The sequence below is a fragment of the Salvelinus sp. IW2-2015 genome, linkage group LG2, assembly GCF_002910315.2.
Source record: "Salvelinus sp. IW2-2015 linkage group LG2, ASM291031v2, whole genome shotgun sequence".
In the NCBI taxonomy this organism is placed as follows: Eukaryota; Metazoa; Chordata; class Actinopteri; order Salmoniformes; family Salmonidae; genus Salvelinus; species Salvelinus sp. IW2-2015.
Window position 1 is genome coordinate 28,825,271 of NC_036839.1, and position 13,934 is coordinate 28,839,204.

The window sequence follows — 13,934 nt, forward strand, 5'->3', positions numbered from 1 at the left end:
AGTAGCCTATAGCCTGCTAAATGTTATATTACATGATTATAACTTGTTTATAAGTGGTTATTATGCATAAGGACATAATACTGCCATTGTAATCAGATGTAATTAATGTCACGATAATCAGCCAACAAGGATAGAATAGGATAGAATAACTTTATAAACTCAATTGAATGGAGATAAACTCTTCAGTAGCAATATTTTATTCAAACATATTCTGAATGTACACACACACATTGATCCAAAGGGTGCATTTATGCATTAATCAACATAGGTTCTTAACAACACAATTCACACTAGTTCCCGAAACATATATCATGTTGTAAATGTTAGCAGTAGCCTAGCCTACATTGAGTATGGAAGAATAATTAACTTCAATAATTATATGTTTACATTCTAGAACAAGAGTTCATAACATTTTATCAAACATGTTCATATAAAATAATTTAACATTAATAAACATCATATTTCAAACACCCACAATTATAGTAATTTTTTTTGCAATAAAAAAACCCAATTTTAAACTTATAATAATAACATCAAAAATAATGCATGTCTGTTACAAAATCATGGAAGTACATTATAACATTTAAAATCTAGCCTCCAGTATATTATTATCTTAGCTTATTCAACGTCGCATAGATCAGGGGTTTTCAAACTTGGGGGAAATATTTTTGGGGATTTTATGTGAAAAAAATTTTTTTTAGGATTATTGCTGCTACAACAGAATACCATCGTGGATACTATTGTTAAGTCTCTGCGTCCAGTATGGAGGACGTTAGAGGTAATTTCACGAGCCAATGCTAACTACCGTTAGCACAATAACTGGAAGTCTACAGGAACCGTTAGCATGCTAGCTAGTATGCTACCATCTGACTCTGGGGAAGTAGATAAATGGCTTCATTGCCAAAATCTCGAACTATCCCTTTAATATGATGCTAATTACCAGGTTATTTTCTGTATAGAAAATTCTTAGGCCGCCGTTTCGGGATGGAAAAACAGTTTCAGTGTCAATTTAAACTACCAAAACCAGATAGAAAGCATGCAGAAAAGATATTGAACTATGTATAGTTTTAAGTAGTAGCATCTTTTAGAACTAACAATCAAATAAAAGCTAGACAGTCAGGGAGAATCGAAAATTCCAGGGCACATGCACATTGGTTTAATAATGTTTGAGCAGAAGCATACAGCGGTAGCCACGGCAAAATGCATAGAATTGCTGGAAATTAGCTTAAAATCTGCTAAATGTTCTCTCAACTCAATGGAAAAATATGTAGAATTGCTGAAAATTTGCTTCACAACAGCAAGTTGAGTCGAGTTTACACTTCCAATGAACTGTAGGGAGGTCAAAATAATTAAACAGTCTACCAAATCTATTCATTTAAAATTGATTACTTATACTTTCAATTATCATTCACCTGATGATAAGATAAGACAATACATTATTTTACTTTTGCTAACAAATGATGGGGGTCCCGGGGTTGTCGGTTTGCATGGGTGGGGGACCCTGGGCAAGGAAAGTTTCTGAAATCCCTTGCCATAGATAACATCCCAACATACAATAAATAATATGTTAAGACAAAGTAAGAAGATGTCCATAATATTTCTTAAACCAAGATTTAAGTTAATAAAATTAAAACKATATTAAATAATACAGTTTAGTCGGTTTTCTCGAACTTTCACCTCACACGTTTTGGTACAAAAAAGGAAAGACTCAAAATGAACTTAAGAATTGTTGCACAGACATGGTTCATAAAGTTGAGAATTGTATATTTATACCTTTATTAAATTGTGGCCTCATACCACCCTCAGTGGTTTATAGAAATTGATAACAGAGATGTTTAACTATTGAATAACACTGGACCCACAGTGTATATTGATAGGCCTTTGTAGGGCTTTTGAAAAAATTAAGTCTAATGAACACCTCAACATGATGTTGGGGTACCTTGGGTATTAGGGGTCTTAGTAAGATCCAAAATGACACCTTATTCCCTATATGTTGCACTACTTTTGACCAGGTCCCCAGCGCATTATACCGTATAGGAAAATAGGGCACAATTTTGGACACATCAGAATGGCCTCCTTGTGAGAAACAGTGGCTGATGATGAAATGCATTACTCTGGCTCTGGAGGTGTTGCTGTTGTTGCTCATGCATAGCCCACACCATTGGCTTCTATGCCCCCTTTCAGTTTGAAACCTTTCAACTGTTCAAGAAACCCTGGGTTTGGACACGTGGCTGGCCGAGCCGATTTCACCAAGGTAAACGCATCATTGAAAGGCTTTCCTTCCGTGGACATCAGGTATCCAATGACGACCGAGGCTGACCTCGAGACTCCAGAATTGCAGTGAACCAACACAACTCCTTTCTGAGGGGGAAGACGAGAGAAACAAGCCTTATGTTAGTAGAATGTGCACAAACAGACTTCAGCCCAGCTTGAACAAAAAAGTAATCAGGTGGTCAATTGAGGGACTTAATTWAAAAAAATATGTTCCTTACCCCAGGAAACCTGTTGAAGTGTCCTGGGGTAAGGAATGTTTTGGGGGTATGATGCATTATGTCAGTTTAGTGCTATCCAGTCCAATAGAATGAGACCTGATGTGCTCGGCTGCTTTAAATTTGAATCCCATGTCTTCAATTCACACAGGTCAATCTAATAAAATACTTTTATGCTAATCACACATAATGGGAAAATTTCAAGCTATAAGGTGATAGAGTTATTCTCCCACTTAGCTAAAAGCAACATGGATGCTTTGATTAGGCAGTTGGAGTTACCCCTGCATGGCATCCCAGATTACATAGGGAAGTAAAAAGAGCCACTGACCTCCATTCAACAGAGAGTGGAAACTTATTTCCAAAAGGCCCAGTCATTGTAATCATAAACCTTTGGTGAATTTGCAACATGTGACAGTGTCAGGTTGTTGCGTGATAGGCACAGCGATTTGGTAAAAGGTTGTATAGCAAACAAAGGGCCACTAGTGATAAGATCTTTCTACAACAGGCTAAATTATGCATGGTGAAAACTCAGCCATGTATTATTTACTACAGAGTGGATACAGAGGTAGGGAGGATACCTAGATACCTACTGGTAGGGAGGGAGGCCTTACATTGGCTCACTGCTGTCCAGTATCAGATATATGCCAGGTCATCAACTTGAACACTCAAAGAAATTTMTATTAAAGTAAAGTAATTTTACCTACAGTATGTACTGTATACAGCAAAGTGATTATCAAATAAAATTGTATTTATCACATGCGCCGAATACAACCGGTGTAGACCTTACCGTGAAATGCTTACTTACAAGCCCTTAACCAACAATGCAGTTCGATAAATGGAGTTAAGAAAATATTTATCAAATAAACTAAAGTGAAAAATAACAATAACGAGGCTATATACAGGGGGTGCCGGCACCGAGTCAATGTGCGGGGGTACAGGTTAGTCGAGGTAATTTGTACATATAGGTAGGGGTAAAGTGACTATGCATAGTTTCTCCTTGATATAAAACATCTGATTATTAACGTATGCCGCTTTCTTTACAACCACCACATCATGGAGACCGGTATCAATCATAAAAGTTAGCAAGTGTAAATAACTTTCATGATGTGTCATCTTTCATGATGAGTAGGAATGTTGAAACTGTCAGGTAAGATGAATGCAGTGAAAGATACGGTATTAAAGCATAAAAATAAAGAAAACAGCGAAAAGGAAACTGGATATTKCAGCCCCCAATTAGACTATATTAGCCTGCAATGTTGTGAAAACACATACAACTTACCTCTGCATTTGCTTGGTCTATGAATTTTGAGCACTCTTGGAAATAGGATGTTATGTCAGTATCAGGAACATCCAGAATGCTCAGTGTTTTATAAATGAACAGGTCTGGAAATGCGTTTTCAACACCATAGGCTACATTCAAAATGTGGGACACCTGAAATGGAAGAAGAACATTTATGAAACACCAAAACAAGACAGAAAATTTTATTAAATATAAAGCTTATCTCTATGACATAAAACAATACCTTATATTTTCTCAAAGTGCCAAAGTCATGTGCAGCATCTTGTGAGCCTACAACAAGAAAAAACAACCATCAAATTGTGAGCCTGTAAGAAATTGTTTTAAATTGAAATATTTTTAACTGAGCATAGATATTTTTATGATATTTACTTCAGTAATGATAAAGATGTTTAAAAAAAAAAAAAACATGAGTTTAAACGGTATATTGAGGAAAGATTAAATGTGTTTACATGCAATAATATAGTAGACTCAGTCTCAGAGACAAGAAACTGAAAACGTAAGGCCTCATATCATACTGACAGCTACAGTATGTGTGTCTGTGTAGGCACCTGTCAATTATCCCCTGTCAATAACACACATCTCATCGACATCCACTCACCTAATAGTAAATAAGGTTTAATAACTCCAACTTGTACGTCCCAGCTGTTGTCCTGCACATAGCCGCATGCTGTCTGAGGCTGAGTTTTATCCTCTACAACATGTATAGTCGACCCTTTCCATGTCTCAATAATCCTCCTGCCGCTCAACGTCGTCACGCGGGTGCATTGCTTTCTCAAATTGGTCTTGGAAAATGTCTTGATTTCCTGGGCAAGAGACTGCATCACCTTTGTTTTCTCAAAACAAAGCAAAGGAGAAAAAAAGAATCCAGTGTTAGATTGGTCTGCCACTCTACCCGTCTAGGCTACTCCATTGGATGTAATGTTCACAGTGCCTAGCTCCTGGTTCAAATGGACTCCTGCRTGTTGATGGGCAGGTTTTGTCAACCCCAACTTGAAAATTGAGAACTCAGATTAGTCACTCAGCCTTTATGGGGGCCAGAGTATTTTTCTAGGCGTCACAGATGTCACTATCACATGATGCCATCATTGTGTGTGTGTGTGTGTGTGTGTGTGTGTGTGTGTGTGCGTGTGTGTGTGTCCCATAGGCTATTCAGTTTGGTGCAGTGGTATAGTATTTCAAAGTCTATTTTACATGCTGTCATCATAATGTTCAAACATAACTGAGGATTTTGGACATTAATATAAAATATTCACATTGAGACATCCAACCACACTTTATTGTTGCCTTTTTAATGTAGGCCTTCAATGTAGGATCAAATACTTGAGAACTATTTTGTCGTGGGTGTAGCCGCCTACATATAGGCCCATATTCCTTCCCTAGAATAAAATGCTGGTCACGTGACGTGCATTTGGATTGCAGGAAACAGCCTGTCAGCCTCGTTTTCGTAAAATAGGACAACACCTAGTAAAAACCGCGACGGGAGAGAGGAGTGGGGATTGGCGAAACCGCTCCACCCACAGAATGGGCGAATTGTAACATTGTAGCACTGGAGTGTCACTATTTTCACAACAAACAAGACGCGGCAGCAATTCTACAACAAATATTTTACAAGAATCAGTAGCTATGTCGGCAACACTGTCGCGCGGCTCGCTCCAACCTGGCCAGCAAAAACTGGCCGAGAAATTTACCATTTTGAACGACAGGGGCATCGGAATGCTCACTCGCATCTATAATATCAAGAAGGTAAGATACCAGTGTAATTCTTCGGTTCATAATAAATTGTACTGCATTCAAGAGATTGAAAGATCAAACACCCCAAAATCATATGTGGTGTATGGCAGAAACCTTTGTTTTGAAACCCAAAGCATGACAGCTACGGCTGCAGAATGCCAGTCAAGGCCCTCTTGAAAATGTGTTGCAGATAAGCTAACGTTATTTGGCTAGCCAAGCCCACTCATCAATAGGACAAATAAATCACTGTTTTCTGAGATTGGTCTATTTCAATCTTCGTGTAAAAAGAATAGTAACTCATAGGCTACTTACTGAAAGCTATGGTTCACTGGCTTGAAATAAAATAGTATCTCACTGAAATAGCCTATAATGTAACAACATGCCTAGCTTTGCAGTAAATGTTGTGCTTGATGGCTAGCTAGCTACATAGTTTCTCCTGCATACTTGCATAAAGCACCACAATATTAGTCAAATAAATTGACAAAGGAATGCTTTTCTAGGTTCTTTAGCCAATGCTAAGATTGAAGTCGGAGATCAATATAATGGGAACACATTTATAATCAGTCAGATTAGCAGTTACCATCTGACAGACACATATTGGCACATAATGACTGAAGCATACTACTTACTAACCAATGGCACGGCAGTATCTACAGTTGGTATACATGTATGTTATATGGTTGTTATAAATGCCTGATGCACCGGAGCACATACTGTATAGGTCCTGGTTTGAAAAACATTCAGTAAACACACATTTTCCTGGGATAGAAGGGAGAAGTATTTTAAAGAAGCCACAGTTTTAGAGGTACTTATGATTTGTTTGTTACACTTACTCATAGTGATAGTGGGGATGTTGTGATATACTGATTCCATACTAGGGCCACTTTCCTGGACACAAATTAAGTCTAGTGCTTTTTAGTCCAAGACTCTTAATCTGTGTCTGGGAAATTGGCCCATGGTGTTTAATTTACAAATTGTAAAACCCTACAGAGAAAACCACTCTTAGTAGCATTATTACTAGTGTATTAGTATCCACTATTAATTTATAATAATAAAAGTCATCAATGTTTATTGGTTGCATACACAGTTTAGCAGATGTTATAGTGGGTGCAGCAAAATGCTTGTGTTACTAGCTCCAAATGATGCAGTATAATGTCAAACAAGTACACAAATAATCAAAGAGTAATAAACAAGTTACAATAAGCAATCACGAATGTCAGGATGAATCCAATTTAACAACTCAAATAGCACTGTAACAGTAATAAAAATGCAATCTATATGTATGTACACCGGAATACTTTTCACAGGATATACTAAGAATGATATGTACATCAGTAGATATATTAGAGTGAGCAATGTCAAGAATCCAGTATATAAATAAATATGCAGTGTGTATAAACAGTGTAACTAAATACAAAGTACAGTTGTATAAATATTAGAATGCATTATGTTGGGAATACAGTATTTAAATACTCAGTGTGAAACAGGAAGTGTCCAGTGGTTCAATGTCTCTGACATGGGACAGCAGCGTTTTGTGTGTGTGTGTGTGTGTGTGTGTGTGTGTGACCTGATAGATGGCTAATGATGTCTGTTCAACAGTCTGATAGCCTGGTAATAGAAGCTGCTTCTTAGTCTCTCTGTCTTGGCTCTGATGCACCTGTACTGATTCCATCTGCTAGACGGTAGCCAGGTAAACAGTCCGTGGCTTGGGTGACTGATATATTACTTATTCATAGTGGGGACTGGCGAGGTGTGTCATGAATGGCAGATTCCATACTAGACGTTAGGTTTGGGCGATATACCATTTATAACGTATACCGAGGTATTTCGAAATACCAAAGGTATGGTTTTCAATAGCATTAAAACAGCAGCAGCTCTGGGGGTGCGTGCTACGCCACTGTTTATAAATATAAGTATAACTATATGAAATTTATATCTAGCTCAGGGCTCCGGCTATGTATTTGGTTTGCTAACTTGCTAGCTAAGTGGCTAGATGTAATGATCAAGCTTCTTGGTTACAGCAGAAACATTCAATCCCATCCTGGATCAAGATCCCTGCTAAAATTGTTTTGTGTGTCCCTTGTGTGCACTTCCAGTAATACCGTATACCTCAGTATGGTACAGAGACAGTATGACAATCTGTGTACCAACCAACCCTACTAGACGTTTCAGTCAGTGTAACAGAGAAGAGCATTCTTAGAGTGTAGCAGTCCATTTTAATGACTTTGATACAGTGACAGTCAGTCCTTTAATGATGAGAGAGAGTACTGTGTCGGTGTCCCAAATGGCACCCTATTCCTTATATAGTACACTACTTTTGACCAGGGTAGTGTACTATATAGGGAATAGGGTGCCATTTGAGACAATAACTGGGTATCAGAGATTCTTTGCCGACTTGGCAGCAGATAGAAGGCTGTCCAGTGTGTAGCTGAATGGAGGCTAGTGGAGAATCATGCCTCTCTGCCTTGACTGTCTGTCTGCTAGTACCCTCCAGCCAACCAACCCTTGTGCTGAGGGTCTACCTGGCCTAGTAGGCCTATCCCTTTATAGGCACCACACAATCATCTTCTGTGTCTCACTCCCTCACTCCCAACTCTCAATTCAAGTTAGATGTGATAGAAACATTAGCATAAAAACATTATGCAGATACAGAATTCAGTCGGAAAAAACGTACCCCAGGACACAAGATGACTATCATGATGACCACAAGATACAGGATTGTCACTACACGCAAGAGCTTAGTTGTGTGACGATTTGTCACTCTCTGTTGCAGTCAATTTGTGTGTAATATTCAGCCTATTACTCATATATTTCCATTTATATACCTCCGTTTTTATGTTCAGCATGACACAATAGGCTACATGCCAAAGGTTTTATACCCATGGTACATTTCTTGTTTTATCAAAAAACATACTGTACTTATTGAAACTGTGGCGGCAGGTTGATGCTTGTGCATTGAACTAACAGATCTGTTGCTTGGCAACTGGTAGGCATTGATACTAGCTGACAGAAGCATTTAGGAAGAATCTCAGATGTCTTTTTCTGTTTCATCTGTGATTGTAGCTACTGTGATTGTAGGCTGGTGCAAAGGCCTACCTCAGTAAATCAAACAATTGTACACTTCTGCAGTAGTCCTACGGCACACGTTTACTGCCCATTCCTACCGCACAAACCTTCTAAGCATTTCACTGTTAGTCCACACCTGCTGTTTACGAGGCATGTGGCAAATACAATTTAATTTGATGTAATACTACTACCACAGGTGTATCCCATTACTGTAGTCTACTGCACAAGTCTACTAGGCCTACCTCATTAAATCAACCTGCTTAGACAAGCTGCTTTATCAAACAGAATTAAACAGACAATTCATCCAAAATAGAGATCTATTGTATTTTGTTCATATCCACTCGGCAAGTAACGTGAATCTGAAGATTCAGTGGCCAACAATATGGGATTATGTACCAAGAAGAGCCTATAGTTTAGCATTAACATTGTTGACAGCAAAACAATGAGACCCCTGCTATGACAGCTGGCTGCAAGTTGGACACTACTGTCTGGGCCAGCAGTATTGCTTTTTATATTGATGTAACTTACACAACCACCTGATTCCCATGATAATATTTCTGTCACGATAATGTTTATGTAGTGTATCAGTGTCACAGAGTGCAATATTTGTTTTTAAAGTGAGTAACCGGTATAATGCTTTACGGTGTAGTTATAGTACACTGTAAGACTTGTCATAAACATGTATGACCCCCTTATAATGCAATGTAGCATTTAAAAAAAGAATTTGTTGGTTTCCAGAATTATCAAAAATAACCTTGTTTGTGGAGAGGGGAGCTTCTTATGACGTCATATAATTGAAGGGGAAATCTAAACCGGAAGCAGCCCAGGGCCCCTCCTCAGAACCCTCCTAGTCTTTACAGAGACAACAGGAAGCTCACTCTTATCTAGGATGTTCTTATGCAGGACTTGTCAGTAGAGAGGAGATATATATCAGGGAAGATGGTACTGTACTGAAGGCCTACTGTATCTAGCATCTTTAGAACTCAGCCTGAGAAGAATTACATTAAACTATGCACCCAACAGCAATATAGTGGAAGTTTAACTGGCAGTATGGACCCCACTGTATGGTAGGTACATTTATTAGAAAAGAATAGCAATACACAGTTTAATCCCGACGGGAAATACTGTACTTACAGAGACACAGTCACAAAAACAGCAATCAATGTAGTAAAAACAGATAGCAGTACAGCAGAAAAAACATAAATCATCCATCCATATGTCAATAATCAGTTCAACAGTTCATTAGTACACTGATGTAGTGGGTGATAAAGGAATTCAGTTAGCTCCTTTGTATTGTGTGTTTCAGTCTGAGTCCTAATAGACAAGAGTCCTAATAGACAAGAGTCCTAATAGACAAGAGTCCTAATAGACAAGAGTCCTAATAGACAAGAGTCCTAATAGACAAGAGTCCTAATAGACAAGAGACTGACTGAGAGTGCAGGGGGGGAGGGACTCTACTATGCGGTCAGAGGGATGGTCTCTTATGAGGAAACAGCCTTGACCTCAGTCTGTTACTCACTCTCCAATGACCCTGTTAGCATTGGGAAAGCACTGGTGAAGCACTGTTACAACTGGAGAAGCACAGTTAGCACTGTATTAGCACTGGGAAAGAAATGTTTGCCCTGGGGACGTCAGTACACTGTCAGTCCTGGAAAAATCACCTGGTACCGACAACCTGGATGATGAATTGCTTAAGTTGGTAACGGAATACATTGTGACTCCTGTTTGCCACATGTTCAATTTAAGCCTAAAAGACGGTGTGTCAGGGAGGTAAAGGTAATTCCGCTACCCAAGAATAKCATAGCACCCTTTAATGGTTCAAACAGCCGACCAATCAGCCTGTTTCAAGTGCTTAGCAAACTTTTTGCTTGATCAAATGCAACGTTATTTTACAATGACTGATGCTTGGCTGAATGAAATTGGTAGTAAGAAGATTGTGAGAGCTGTTCTGTTAGACTTCAGTGCAGCTTTAGATGTCATTGATCATAACCGATTGTTGAAAAAAACGTAGATTTGCATCCTCTGCCTTATTATGGATTGAGAGTTACCTATCTAATAGAACACAGAGGGTTTTCGTTAATGGAAACTTCTCATGCACATTCAGTTGAGTGTGGTGTACCACTGGGCAGCCGGGTAGGGCCATTTTTGGTTTCTGTTTTTACAATTGTTTTATTTTATTTTATTTTTTACCTTTTTTTAACTAGGCAAGTCAGTTATGAACAAATTCTTATTTTCAATGACGGCCTAGGAACAGTGGGTTAACTGCCTTGTTCAGGGGCAGAACGACAGATTTTCACCTTGTCAGCTTGGGGATTCGATCTTACAACCTCACGGTTACTTGTCCAACGCTCTAACCACTAGACCTTGAATAACGTCTGTGTGTCTACATATGCTGACAGCTCAACAGTATACACGTCGGCTGCAGCAGTAAAATAAATAACTGTCACCCTTAGCGTAGATCTCCAGTCAGTTTTAGAGTGGGTAACTAGCAATAGGCTGGTGCTAAATATCATAATGTGGTGATTAAGCAAGTTGAGGAGACTAAACTGCTGGGTGTAACACAAGATAGCAAGCTATCATGGTCAAAACATATAGACTCAATGGTTGCTAAAATGGGAAGAGGTCTGTCGATTGTCGTGACTTGACTTTAACATTAATCTGAAGACTGTTATTTATCTAACTGTGTTTAATTGTTTAATTGTTACCCGATTTTCAATTAATCATGTAACAATTAACTCATTAGGATCTGAGGCACCACGAGAGCAGTTCTTTAAACAGTTACCATTTCCCGAATTAAACTCTAAAAGGTCTTTACCTATTACGTCTATAAACAGCCAACTTATTAACCTTTCATTGCTACCCATCCCGGATCCGGGAGCATCCTCATCAAAAAAGCTGACTAGCATAGCCTTAGCCTAACGCGACAGGGATATCTATAAATATAATTTTCATGAAATCACAAGTCCAATACAGCAAATGAAAGATAAACATCTTGTGAATCCAGCCATCATTTCCGATTATTAAAATGTTTTACAGCGAAAACACAATATGTATTTCTATTAGCTAACCACAATAGCAAAAGACTCAACCGCATTTTTCACAATTTTTCTACCTCATAGGTAGCTATCACAAAACCGACCAAATAGAGATATAATTAGTCACTAACCAAGAAACAACTTCATCAGATGACAGTCTTATAACATGTTATACAATAAATTTATGTTTTGTTCGAAAATGTGTATATTTGCGGTATAAATCATAGTTTTACATTGCAGCTACCATCAAAATATCACCAAAGCAGCCAGAATAATTACAGAGAGCAACGTGAAATACCTAAATACTCATCATAAAACATTTATGAAAAAATACATGGTGTACAGCAAATGAAAGATAAACATCTTGTGAATCCAGCCAATATTTCTGATTTTTTAAGTGTTTTACAGCGAAAACACAATATAGCATTATATTAGCTTACCACAATAGCCAAACACACAAATGCATTTATCAGCAGCAAAAGGTAGCGATCGCAAAAAAACAGCAAAAGATATAAAATTAATCACTAACCTTGACCAACTTCATCAGATGACAGTCCTATAACATCAGGTTATACAATACACTTATGTTTTGTTCGAAAATGTGCATATTTTGAGCTGCAAACCGTGGTTATACATTGTGAATATGTAGCATCGATTCACCAGAATCTCCGGAGATATTTTGGACACTCACCTAATCTGACCAAAGAACTCATCATAAACTTTACTAAAAAATACATGTTGGACAGCAAATGAAAGATACACTAGTTCTTAATGCAACCGCCGTGTTAGATTTTTAAAAACAACTTTACCTTAACAAACAGATTACGTTATAGCGAGACAGCGCCCGCAGAAAGGGCGGAAAACAGGACTCTACATTTTCCACAGAGATACGAAATAACATCAAAAATGGTTCTTACTTTTGCTGAGCTTCCATCAGAATCTTGTACAAGGAGTCCTTTGTCCAGAATAAATCTTTGTTTGGTTTTAGAATGTCCTCTTCTCCTGTCGAATTAGCAACCTTAGCTAGCCATGTGGCGCGAACATGCCCATCTTCTCCTGACGCAAAGAAAGGAAAATGCCAAAAGTCGCAATAAACGTTGARTAAACTGATACAACTCGGTTGAAAAAAACTACTTTATGATGTTTTTATCACATCTATCAAATAAAATCAGAGCCGGAGACATCCACCGTCTATACCGAACGCTTTTCAGAAGCCAATGCTGATGTCCTTCCCGCGCCTAGGTAGAGAAAGGAAATTGTGGTCACGTCATTCCATTCCAAGAGCTCTTGTTCGACCTCAGATCAAGCTAGACACCCCATTCCACCTTCCACTGCCTGTTGACATCTAGTGGAAGGCGTATGCAGTGCATGCAAATCCATARAWATWARGCAATTSAATAGGCAGGYCCTGGAACAGARCATCGTTTTCAGATTTTTCACTTCCTGTCTGGAAGTTTGCTGCCAAATTAGTTCTGTTTTACTCACAGATATAATTCAAACAGTTTTAGAAACTTGAGAGTGTTTTCTATCCAATAGTAATAACAATATGCATATTGTACGATCTAGAATAGAGTACGAGGCCGTTTAAATAGCGCCCCCCTATTGACAAGAAGTTTTAATCATAACTCAGTATTCAATGACTGGAGACTTAATACGCTAAAAACAGGTCCCTAACAGAATGACAACAACATGGATGCTTATTAAAGGAGAGATGGAGAGGGGGTCTGATTGAAGTTATTCATTGCAAACCTGACCTGACCTATTTGGATTCTTGTGGACAGTCATGACACCATGATAGGGCATTGCTCTGCCGTCTTGACATCTCAGTTGACCAGACCGGTCCTACAGGCCCTACTTTTGTCACACCTGGACTACTGCCCAGCTGTGTGGTTATGTGTGGCAAAGAGAGACATGGGTCAATTGTAGTTGGTCCAGAACAAAGCAGGACGTATCACACTTAGACGTACACGGAGGACAAGTGTCAGTAACATCCATGTCAGTCTCTACTGGCTCAAAGTTGAGGAGATATTGACTGCATCACTTTTGGTCTTTGTGCGAGGTATTGATATGTTGAATGTACCAAATTGTCTGTTCAAGCAGTTGGCACACAGTTTGGACACTCATCAGTACAACACAATACATGCAACCAGAGGTCTCTTCACAGGTCACTTCACAGTCAAGGTCCCAAGGTCCAGAACCAGAGGCTGGGAACCACATATTTCTGTGTCAAATCACCAATTGGCAACCCATATTAATTGACACATGAACAAACATTACAATAATTCACTATGGTAATTCAATTATAATTCTTCC

At 38.5% G+C, this 13,934-nt stretch overlaps 2 protein-coding genes across 9 annotated transcripts in view; one reads left to right on the top strand and one right to left on the bottom strand.

Annotated features, from left to right (window-relative positions):
• Positions 1–223: 223 nt before the first annotated feature.
• On the bottom strand, positions 224–4,767 carry LOC111972323 (dual specificity protein phosphatase 19-like). The gene is made up of 4 exons (XM_023999328.2): positions 4,388–4,767; positions 4,013–4,059; positions 3,769–3,921; positions 224–2,361 (listed from the first exon to the last, which is right to left on the bottom strand). The coding sequence occupies exons 1-4, from the start codon at positions 4,608–4,610 to the stop codon at positions 2,143–2,145; spliced, it is 642 nt and encodes a 213-aa protein (XP_023855096.1). The 5' UTR covers positions 4,611–4,767; the 3' UTR covers positions 224–2,142.
• Positions 4,768–5,238: 471 nt separating this feature from the next.
• Positions 5,239–13,934, top strand: part of LOC111977703 (nck-associated protein 1) — a 66,189-nt gene continuing 57,493 nt past the window's right edge. For 5 of the 8 annotated variants that reach the window (XM_024007281.2, XM_024007298.2, XM_024007288.2 and 2 more), the window contains exon 1: positions 5,240–5,532. In XM_024007281.2, coding sequence (XP_023863049.1) covers positions 5,413–5,532 — 120 coding nt within the window. In that variant the 5' untranslated portion in view covers positions 5,240–5,412. Of the gene's footprint in view, positions 5,533–13,934 lie in introns of all 8 variants that reach the window. The other 3 variants (XM_024007257.2, XM_024007263.2, XM_024007273.2) reach the window with 1 other exon arrangement.